Source organism: Monomorium pharaonis, chromosome 11, assembly GCF_013373865.1.
Source record: "Monomorium pharaonis isolate MP-MQ-018 chromosome 11, ASM1337386v2, whole genome shotgun sequence".
Taxonomy (NCBI): domain Eukaryota; kingdom Metazoa; phylum Arthropoda; class Insecta; order Hymenoptera; family Formicidae; genus Monomorium; species Monomorium pharaonis.
In genome coordinates, this window is record NC_050477.1 from 14,816,931 (window position 1) to 14,829,108 (window position 12,178).

At 30.9% G+C, this 12,178-nt stretch overlaps 1 protein-coding gene across 1 annotated transcript; it reads right to left on the minus strand.

The window, feature by feature from the left end:
* Positions 1–2,041: 2,041 nt before the first annotated feature.
* On the minus strand, positions 2,042–5,207 carry LOC105830469 (zinc finger protein Xfin). Its single transcript, XM_012669798.3, has 3 exons — positions 4,512–5,207; positions 4,112–4,190; positions 2,042–3,544 (listed from the first exon to the last, which is right to left on the minus strand). Exons 1-3 carry the CDS (start codon positions 4,550–4,552, stop codon positions 2,405–2,407), a joined length of 1,260 nt encoding a protein of 419 aa, XP_012525252.1. The 5' UTR covers positions 4,553–5,207; the 3' UTR covers positions 2,042–2,404.
* Positions 5,208–12,178: the final 6,971 nt, after the last annotated feature.

The following is a 12,178-nucleotide window of genomic DNA, read 5'->3' on the forward strand; positions in this document are numbered from 1 at the left end:
CACTCTTCTTCCCCTCTCCAGCCGGTGCCACCATTCCCCTCTTCCACCACGTCGTTGTCGTTGTCGTTGTCGTTATCCGTCGCTGTCCTCCGCCGTGAGTGAGCGCGAGTGCCAGCCGCACCGCGCCGCGCGTCCCACCACGTTTTTCCCTATAATTTGCCCGGCACAGCCGGGCTTCTTTTATCCTTTACTCCATTTTCGTATCTCCTCTCCACCTCGTCGCGACTCCGCAGTTGCTACCCTTTGCGTTCGTCCTTCTCTCTCTCTCTCTCTCTCTGCCCTCCTCTTCCTCCTCCTCCTGCTCTTCCATCGTTCATCCTCCGCGCGATGTCTCTCTTTTTCTCTCTGTCTCCGTTGCTACCGCCACCGCCACCGTCACTGCCTCTTTGGCTTTATCTCTGCCTCTCTACCTCTGTCCGCCTGCACGTATGTACCTCTTCCTCTTGGTGCCAGCCATGAATCCTCGATCGGGCCGAGGGGTCAGGAGAGTTGCACGGCGCGCCGCCCCTTTAATAGCGCTACGTCGACCTCTTCCATTCACCGTGTCTCCATCTACCAGTGGCAGATTGAAGACGATTGTCGCGGTACTGAAACGTGATAAACGCTATCACCGTGACCAAATATTCACATATCCTGAAGAGGTTGCGTTTCTTGTGGAATTTCAATTATAATTTCTTTGCGATTAAAAAAGATTGCAATTGAAATTATTGTTCCCTTGTGATTAAATTTTTTGGAATTACATGTGTTCAAAATGCAGGATCACTGCACAAATTCTTGTACAACCATATCAGGAAATATATGAGTGTTTAAAAAGAAAATATTGCAATATTAAAATTGCAGAATAAAAAATTATTGACATTTTTTAGATCTAAGTTTTAGACAGATTGATCAAAATATTAATTTTTTACGTGAAAATATAAATATATTAAGTTGCTTTCATTTGCTTTTATTAACTAATTCAATTTCTTATTTGTTTGTTGATCTACAGATGTAAATCTACAGATATGATTTTACACATAATCACATTATGGTGCGCGATAAATGAGTAGAAGTTTTAATGGCAGTGATTTTTAGTATCAGTTGGTTCTGCAATCTAACAATAAATGGACGCACCTGTCACAAAGCGCACCGAACAAAAGATATATTTAGACCGCTTATCTTGTTGGCTGACCCTTCCTTTGAATGGAACGAAAGTTGGATGACATATCGAATGACAAGAAGGTGTAAAAAAAAAATTTAATATACGACGATTCGTAAATTATTATTATTCGAATTCTTATAGTATAGCCCCTCTTTTCCATCTCTTAATATCAAAAATTCTATTAACAAATATCTTTGCCATAGGTCTAGTTTTAACATTCAGAGATTTGTAACTTTCTGAATTTATACCAACCTAGAATGCCATACCGGGGGGTAGTTTTGTACTCCAGCGCGAATTTGAATTTATTATTAGTAAATGAAGGGATACGGCTCGGGACACTATAATTCAATTTAAAGTCTTAGGAATAGAGAGAGACGTTAAGCATCAGAACGCTATTAGCTTCCGAGCAGTACGGATATAAAGTGGAAACGGAGTATGTTTATACCCCAGTCTGCTGTTTGTGTATTACATTTTGTTCGAATACCGCCATACGAAATACTGTTTTTTCCATCGGCATAAAAAAATGGACTGTCAATGAGTATTGCAATAGACAGACGGACGCTCCCTACAGAAAGAGACGTTCTACGGTTGCGTTTTCACATTTAACTTTTATTTGTTTAGATATTGTTTAAAAAGTATAATTATTTATCAAAATAACTTTTTAAACGATATCTAAAATCCATTTAATTCTGGTTTTAGGTCTATCTTTTATCTTTTTAAAAATTTATTTATTTATTTATTAAAAATTGACAAAAATACGATAGATTTAAAAAAAATCTATATTTGCTATTTTTTAATATTTTATTTTGTTTAAATTAATTTGGAACGTATTTAATGTTAATTAATGTTTATGTTATTATTATTTTATATACTTATTTTATTTTTATTAGTTTTATTATATTAATATATATTTTCGCATACCAATATTCATCATTTACATTACGTATATATCGTAATGTAAGTTATAATATTATTTTAGTAAAATAAAATTGTGGGCACATTAGGAAGACCCTTGAATGATAAATTGTTTTGGCGTATACATGTATGTACATATGAGTCAGATCAGACTAATATTTGAAAAATAAAGCACGTGAACTTGTGCAGTTTCAAGATCTCAGAATTGAATGTTATTTCGATTTTAATTGGACTTGAAGTGGGATTAGATTATGAAATGATTACGATGCAAAATTAAATTGTGAAGGTTTTTTTATACAACGCACTGGCCAAGAACAATGTGGCCGAAAACACCTGTTACACATGTAATTATCTTGTTATTGATAAATTCTCAAACAATCTATACCTAGCGCTGGCTCTAAAAGCGTCATTAGATTTGTAAGCTATTTTGGCGAAAGTCTTTTCGAATAAACTATTCTTACTCGTCTTGGTCTGGGTTACATAAGATTTCCTATCTTCTTTCTCGTGCGTCTTTACATGCTTGCTAAGATGGTCACTTCGCGTGAACTTTTTATGACATTGGGTACAACTATGCTTTTTTTCGCCGGTGTGCGTGCGATAATGACGCTGCAACTCGTCACTCCGAGTGAATCTCTTATCGCAGTCAAGCCAGTTACATAAATATGGTCGTTCGCCTCTATGCATTCTAATGTGCGCCTTGAGATGCGACGTCTTGCCGTATAATTTCCCACATCCCGGCACATGACACATATGCCGTCTAATTTCAAATGGGTCCTCATCCTTTTTAGTGCAATTAGGACATTCGCATTTTTTCTTGTTGGAATTATTGTTGGTTTTACGTACGAAGCCTGGAAGTTGAGACTCCAAAGACGCCGTTGACGAATGGCAGATATTATCTTGTAAATTGTTCTCACACGGGAAACAATCTTTTTCCGATACCTTTTGTAACATGTCAGGATATGACATATAATATTTTTGGTTGATTTTTGATGCAATCTGGTCAGAATAGTCTTCCACTGATAACGACGATGATCTATCCATCACTTCGGTCATCGGTATTGTTGCAACTGTATTATTGTATGACGTTAAGGATTCACGATTTCCGTTATAAGTATTGCCCTGGCATTGATAGATTGATGTGATGCTTGGCAAAGTATACGATTCATATTTAATATTTTCCTGATGAATTGAGTTGAGAGAAGTGATATCAATGGCATTAATGCTTGATTCACAATAGGATGTGCGACCTTGTCTGTATAATAAATTATAGTATTCCTGATTGTCCACTTTATCAAAATTAATACAGCAGCGTTCTGTTGATTGAGGATAGTAGCAATTGTTCAACGATACGTAATTGGAATTGTATTCCTGCTTCTCATAATTCGAAGACTTATTATTGCAATACTCTATTGATCGAGGAAACATATTTGTTACTTGTGTCATATTAGATATTGAAGATGAGATTGATGACGTCGTTTCAGTGGATGTCTGTAAATAAAAGAAAATTATAAGTAAAAAAAAGAAGAGAGAGAGAGAGAGACAGATAAAATCAGACAAAATAACTATAATTATGATAAAATATAAAATAACAGTATTACAAACTGCTACCTGATAAAAGGCATTTTGTAATTTTTTATTTATATTTTTACTTTTAAAATTATTTTACTTTTAGCTTTTGTTTAAAAAAATACTATTCAAAAATAAAATGGTATATCGGTGTTTGTGATCTTTTTCTATTATTAAAAGAGGACATTTGATTATTGGGATGTACTTCAGAGACATTACCAAATTATTATTTTTTGTATTTTGCATTCTTTTGTTTAAATTGTATTATAACTCGCATTACAATACTTTACATACGTTTTAAAATTCAGAAAAATATGTACTTTATGCCTTGAACTTGTTTGCCGAACACATGTTTCAAAATGTTTAATTTTAAACAATTATTATTTTTACAAAAACCTACATTGCACGTACAATAAAATTTTGATTTTTTTCGCCATGCGATTGCACGAACCACACGCGTGATGAGCGTAATTATACATAGAAACAAACCTGTGAATGTGCAACACGTGAAAACTCTGATATCCAAGGGTTTATTTCTTGTTTTTGCCATGATGCCATGTGGACGTAACTAATATGGAAAATAAATAATACATTATTACGTTTGATTTTATAAATTTAGAGGTAAAATAAATTTTATTTTTTATAATTAGTAAAAAAAAATATATATATATATATATGCACACATATATTCTTAAAAATACAAAATTATAAGTTATAACAAAATAAGTTATAAATTAAAATGGTAAATTATAAATAATAATTATAATATTATAGAAATAAAAAATTATACGTTACTCTATAAAAGTTTAAAATACAGAATTTCTAAAAAATTATTTCTCTATTTTTATATTAAATATGTCAATTTTTATATTTATTTTTTTAAACTTGCCTTCTTTTATTTGTTATAAGTAAGTTGAAAAATCTGTGCATTTCCAATACGAAGATAGAGGAGAATTAAAGTCTCCTCCTAAGAATGTCGAACACTAGTGCTGTCGAACAGAACGCTTTGCTTCTACTTTTAAAACTGGGCGAGACATTCGTCGAGAAGAGGAGATAGAGCTACACACTCTTATTTAAAGAGGGGAGAAGAGCAGGGTTCTTTTCACGCATGCGTATTTTCTAGATCTTTCTGTCATAAATCAAATTTGGACTTGAATACAATCCTAAGCAAATTATTTTTTATTCAGCAATTTTTCTTGTTAGTCTCTAGGGTTTTCTAATGATTTCTTAAAAACGAAGAAGAAAGCAGAATTGCGGCAAATCACTATAACTTTAATTTTATCCCAAAATAATATAATTTTATAATTTTTAAACATTAGGAACACAACATTAATCGGAAACATAACATTAATGAGAAAAATATAGATAATTCTGAAATAGCTAACGGTTGCTAAATTATTTTATGTTTTATAAGAGTCTATAATAATGATGTATAAAAAATATTAATAGTTCTTAATTATTAATGAAATAATTTTTAAAATACTATAATGTCATGGTTTCGAAATCCAAAGGTAGTCTTATAAGTTTTTGAAACAATAAGATAAAATAGACTTTTTTCAACAAAAGCAATTCAATCGCATCACAAATTTTCTTTTTTTTTATTGTTAGATTTGAGAAAATCTCATGGAAAAATAAGAAATGTTATCGCATAGAATACTATATTTAATATTACTTAAATTATATGTATTTAATATAATTATTAAAATATAAAAATAGAATATTAGAATGTTTTCTTTTTTAACTAAAATTTAAAAAAAAAGTAAAATATAACTTCAACAACAGGAAAATTTTAACATATGACTATAATCTCCGATTTAAATATATATTTAATAGTTTATGGAATATTATTTTTAATATTTACATAAGTTTTATATATCTCTTTTAAACTCTCGTCATGGTCACGTTTTATTCTTCCAAATGGTATATTTGTTGTGCATATTAAAAATTTATCTACTTATTATTTGTTTTAATTGATAATATTTTACTTTGATATAACTATTGTTTAATTAATTATATTAAAAATAAAATTTTAAGTCTATATTAAGAATATTTAAAACCAATCTACAATATGCAATTTTGCTTCATGATTTTTCTATTGTCTTTTTGCTTCTTCGCATATAATTTTTTACCAAAATAGGCAAGATAAGAGTTGACAAACTGCGAAAAAGATAAGAAACATGTGTGACAAAAAACACAATTATCGATAAAATAATGCACGAATAAGAGCAAAAACGAAATAGACAAAAATAAGAAACATAAAGCAAAAAGCATATTGTAGATTAGCCTTGAATAACCAACAAAGATCATTGTTGCTTGTCACAGTCTGGTCATTTTTCTTTGTCCTGTTTTCTTCTCCATTTTGGGGTCAACGAATTTTGTATACGTATCAAATTCCAATAATGATTTGACCGCAGGCAAAATCTTTGCTTCGCTTTTTGACTGCTTAAGATTTGAAAGCGATCATTCTGGTAGGTAATAATTATCGATAAAGACGGCAACGGAAGGGTATAGTGGTAGGGAGAATAAGCTTAATCGTTTGGATTTAATTAACGGATGAGGCTTTTTGGTTTAATTAGCGGTCCTGCGCGCTTGATGTCGCTTCGTTTAAAGACGCGAATGCCATCGCGCGAAGCTTGTACGTCGACATAATTATATGATAGCCAATGATCGCTCATAGCGTTGTTCTTTATTCCTCTCTCCGATCGCGTATGCTTGCGTGCGCGTTTTTATGCGTGCATGTATACGGCGAGCCTCTGCGAGGCGTTACATTTTCATGGCCGAGCGATTTAAACTTTCAGTTTGAGAAGTTAATCTTAGCCCATACCGGATACGTAAGAAACAATTATCTCATAAGTCGAAGAGTAAAATCATTTGTTTATTTATTTATTGGTACTTTTATCAAATTTATAGATAACACTACAAAATACAATTCCGCATTTAATTTTTGGAGAAGGAGACTTTTTTAATTAGGCCACTTAAACATTTTTTTTTATATTGCAAATTTAAAACAATTGAACAAAAATAAAAAATGTATATTAATCTTATACTAGAAACAATAATACAATAATAGGTGGAAGATAAAGAAATAATTGAAAAATATTACGATAATTTTTATTTTATCAAATATATCGTTATATCAAAAGCTTGCATGTATGTCCCTTGATAATTATTTTCAGATTCTAATGAACTAAAAATATTCCATGACTTATTCTTATCCATTTTAAACACTATAAATTAAATGACTTATAAAGATGGATAACAATTAATTTTCAAAACTGATTATAAATCAATGCAGATAACATTATCATACGGGAAATTTGATAAATACAGAAGAAATTTTTGTTTTTAATTTAACAGTGTAGAATTATTTTTTGTTTGATATGTTAAATTTGTTAATAAGGGCAGAATTTTCTAAAAAAATAAGATTTCGAAATTTGGGTTTATTTATCTGACAAGCACATGTATTATAATTTGGAGACTTAATGTGTTAATGTATGATTTGAATTTATAAAAACTATTATTTTATTAAATAAAGTTTGTTTAATTTAGTTTACAATAAAAGTGTAAGAAATTATTTGAAAGAAATACGTATACAAAGTCAAATTACTGCATGCTAATTACAAAGAGATACAGATACAAGGACGTCCGCAAGATTTTTTTCACGAAGGATGGGGGCAAAATACTTCTTTTATCCTCCCTATATATTCTTTTGCTACCAATCCAATACGATTGTGCTTGTGTTGTTATTTTCGAAGGGGCTGTTGAGAAGAAAGCCAAGTATCTCTTCTTGCGGACGCCTACGTATAAATGCCTTCTTTTTCTTTATCTAGTAAGTTTGTATAGCCAAGAAATATATTTTTTTTTTGCCATTCTTATCTCTTTATAAAATTTTGCATGTCTCAACAAATGTTATTAATAACCGATACAAAAAGTATTGAAAATAGCAAATAAGATTATTTGTTATTTCGATCTGCATGTCTACTTTCTTCATGTCTACCTGAATGATAAAATAATTTATCATAACTTGGTAATGTAAAATATATCATTACTTTGACCATAACACGACACAAAAGATGATGGCCCATAGACTAGTACCTGAAAAAAAAACAGGTATTTTTTACTTTGGAGTTAAGAATAAAAAACCTGTTTTTAAGGAAAATACTGAATAGAATAAAAATTATTTTACTTCAGCTTACAAACCGAGAAGGGACTTTATTTAGGAAAGATCTTTAATTTTATTTCCATTCATCCCCATATTAATCTTATTCCTAAACTACTTGATAATATATTGGTACCTTTACTACAGTTTTATATTAAATAAAAAACTTATTTTTTAACCAAATAGTGAAAAACAAATATAAAATTTGGTTTTTTTAGCATTCACTGTTAAAACGTTTGATTTCTACGTTATTTTAATATTTAATGTTTTTTTATATTTATAATTTTAAATCGAGGCAAAAACGTTGCATTATTACAATACCTAATGATTTGATAACGTCTTTTTGTTAATAAATAAGAGTATAATAAATTAATAATAAATTAATAATTTTTATTGTTTTGTATTTTTTTATATTAATTTATAAATTTCTAATAATTAAATACAATTAAATACAAATATTAAATTTTTGTGTTGATTTATAAATTCTTACTAATTAAACAAACACAAAAGATATTTGTGTTTGTTTATTTACTAAAAATTTATAACATAAGTTTTCAGTTAAATTCTTACTTCCAAAATGATCTTTTAGTCATCGTCGCTTAGTCATTGCCACTACATTTGATTTTTTGTATATATACTATAATTATCTTTAATAATATAAATTTTCTAAAAAAATACAAGAACTGAATTCTAGAATAATATAGTATTAAATGTCGAAAGAAAATAAATAGATCCGAATAAAAAAACTTTGTTAACTGATTTTTTTTACTTAAAGTTTAACATGTATAAATTGAAATTTTTAAATTTAATTTTTATTATATCAATATTCATATTTGTATGAATGAGACGTCAATAACCATAACGAATACATATATATATGAACATAATCAACAATTTTGCAATAACTAAAAATTCAGAAAATATATTTCTTGGACGGTACAAATTGTGATAATATGACAGTTCTTGATTTTAAAAACTAATTACACGATAGAAAACTCGATAATATTAGATGAATGGGGCAAAAGTCATTTACTTTGCCACAGATGTAGCGAAATGCATCATAACGTATGATTCTCTTTTTCGGCAATCGAGGTGATTGCCGCATTAACTTGAAATCTTCTTGGATCGAAGATACAGGTGGAGTTTCTTTTATATCCAACAAATCGTAAAGCATGTAACCGCGATCCTAATGGCATTAAAACGACCTTTAGGCGAACGAATTTCTAGCTAACTATAAACGCTTCTAAGTTATGTGGCAAACTGTCGAAAAGTGCGTTTTTTCGGGTATATCGGCTTCTCAAAAATGAAACCTCGTAACGCGATCGAAAGACCGAATGGTTCTACACAAAAGAGTGCCGAAAGACTGTTACGACCGAGAAGAAATATGTTATCCCCTTTGCCCCCGTCCTCTCTTCTCGTCTGTCCAGCAGAGGATCGCTTTAATTTGTAACCGGCTGCTGCGCCAAGGAAACGTGAAATATTCAGCGGTATAATTAAATGATCATCACTAATCAGAATTTATCGGATTGGAAATAAAATAATATACAATGTAAATGGTTCTTTCAAGTATATGTATATTTTTTGTTAAGAATTATTTTATTGAGCTATTTAAATCTTCTTGTTTTATACTTGTTATTTTTGCCTTTGTAAATTTATACGTATATGTATTATATATATTATATGTAAAAATTTATACATATAGATCATTTAAGATTAATAATTTTACTAATTTGTAAATTTAACGAGTGTGGTTTTTTACACGCATACACACCCACACACGCACACACACACGTTTAAAAAAGTGTGTTTTAATGTCAATGTAAGTAAATTTTAAATATTATAGAAAAATTATATGCTTAATGAACTGATATATATATATATATATATATTATATGTATATAAAATAAATTTTGGGAAAATATTTAAAAACATTTTTTTAATTTATGTATAAGTTCCAATTATGGTTATAATTAAACGTATGTTAATATTTTTAATATATTATATAATATTGTGTGTATCAAATACAGTTTACTAAGAGTCACAATTTCAAGAGATTATTAAAAAATTATTTAGAAAGTTATTAGCAAGTAATTTTCTTTTTTTTCTAAATATTAACAATGATTAAGAAAGTGATTTTATATTATAATAATATGAAAAATTAAATAATTACAAAAAGTTAAAGAATGTTAAAGATTTTTTCTGTAATTTTATTATGTAATTTTTTCTATAATTTTATTTAATTTGATCTAACTAGGACTCGTAATTGGGACAATTTTTTTATATTTCACTTTGTCATACTTATAATTTCCTATTTCTTACATAATTATAAGATTTGTCGGAATTTAGACATTGCATTAGCGAAATTATCTATACATTATAGTATAGTATAATTTCTTGACCACATATGTGGCGGTTTCGTTAGATGCCTCCTCTAAATTTTGACAAACGTTCTCGCACAGGAGATGATGACTATGAAACATTTCCTATTTCCCTTGATGACGGTCGTTGTTAAAGCGAAGACTTTACGGAACAACGCGTTATACGCGATTTACCTGTCGTCGACGGTATTCGTAGGTCTGGAATTTTTAGAAAATGGATTAGTCACGTGAAAGAGGGATGAAAAAAGGGAAAAAGGTTTCTAACAGAAGAAAGGTGCGAGATCATAGAAAAAAATGAAAGAAGGAGAAACTACTACTTGACTACCTACTAACAAAATCCTCAATTTAATGTTGTCACAATTAGTTTACTTAAGTGGACATAACAATTCGCTTATACCTTTTTTGTAAAGATAGTGATACAGTTGACTTTGATGTTGGACTTGTCAAGAAAGAATTAACTAGAATTTTAAAACTTTGTGGGACACTTTTTTATTTTTTTAATGAACAATCTATAAAATAGAATTTTGAGAGAAAATAAAAGAGAGAGAGAGAGAGAGAAAAAAAGATGAGCAGGATATAATCGGAGGAGGACAGGTAGACAAATAGTTATTTGTTGTACGGAAATAATAATTCCTTAAAATGCTAAAATAAACACATCTGTTTATCTGTACAATTATAATTAATAAAATCAATAAGCATCGATGGAGAACTTTGTGTAAAGTAGTTGTGTAAGATATACATACATGCAAGATAAAAAGAGAAAAGAAAGACAAATAGGAAGGAGGGGGAAAAAGGGATTTTTGCGAGAACCTTTGACCGCACGATGAACGGATAGATCATTTTAACCCGCCTGCATATTAAGAAACATATAACTCATTAATCATTTCCCGAACGAGAAACCAGAAACAATCTCTGGTTGCACGGAAGAAGGCTGCTGTCGTGGACGGGTCCATTTGTCACGCGTCGTTTACAGACAAAAGATCAACCGATCAGCGGTGCTAATAATCGGGGGAGGAACCGGTCTTCCGTTTTCGATTCCATTACAACAGCAGGCATTTGATGAAAATCCACATAGGGCAGGGACGCTTCGTAGATCGAGACTTCGTTCGGCGGAACGAGGTTTGACCGCGTGACCTCCGACTTCATTCTCGATCCAAGCTGTCGCACGACATCAAAGAGAACCGCCATCCGCGCCGTCATTCGCGAAGCGGCCGCAGGTGGCAACGGGAATTGTACCTGGCGTAGCGCGAGCAGGTGTCAGGACCTAGAGGTCTATAAATTTGTGTGCTCCTAGGGCTCGAGCTCCTAGGGCGCACGAATTGTGTATCGAAGGGGTGTCCTCGGCGCGGCGCGGCGCGGCGCGGTGCGGCAATTTTACTCGCAGAGAAACGACACCCTCGTCACAATACGACCTGTTGCGTCGACATCGGCGAAGAGGAGCAAAGAAAGAACGGCGGCCGTATATTCGGGAATTAACGTTTCTTCTTGGTTCTTGGAGCGCCTTTTCTCAGCCGTGAGAATTGTCGCTGGTCAAAGCGTGCCGCCGCCATTGTGACACGGCTTCATTACGCAATCTGAGCTTTATGTATGTACATGTCCGAGGAGAAGGCACATGTGTGCCCCGTAGTGCAAATACTTTCCTAATGTAAAGAGAAAAAGAGACGGTTCTGTCATCGGTTGGTTATTGGTGGGAATCGTCGATTTTTAAATTAATTCAAGAATAACGTTCACTGTGTTTTCAAGAAAAATTTTTCAAAATGCGATTAAACTATTATGGACTTATTAAAATATAGTATCGTAGTTTTAATTACAGTGCTTTTTTAATTATGTTTATATATTTGATTTTAAAATTATTTTTTAAACATGATTACACTTTTATATAATTTTTAATAAGAATTTAAAAAGTTTGAAAAACAAATTAGAGAATTTTTTCCGCAACATATAATAGTTTTAAATATTATGAGTAAATATTATCAATGTCGTTCTTTTATTATCATGCCTTTTTTCCTTTTAACGTCG

Bases quoted from the DNA above. Each gene is read 5' to 3' on its own strand.
- LOC105830469 (XM_012669798.3), bottom strand. From the start codon at position 4,552: ATGCACAGATTTTTCAACTTACTTATAACAAATAAAAGAAG. The intron at 4,191-4,511 runs GCAAGTTTAAAA...TTTCCATATTAG, and splicing joins CTTATAACAAATAAAAGAAG to TTACGTCCACATGGCATCAT. The intron at 3,545-4,111 runs GTTTGTTTCTAT...TTTTATTTACAG, and splicing joins CACGTGTTGCACATTCACAG to ACATCCACTGAAACGACGTC.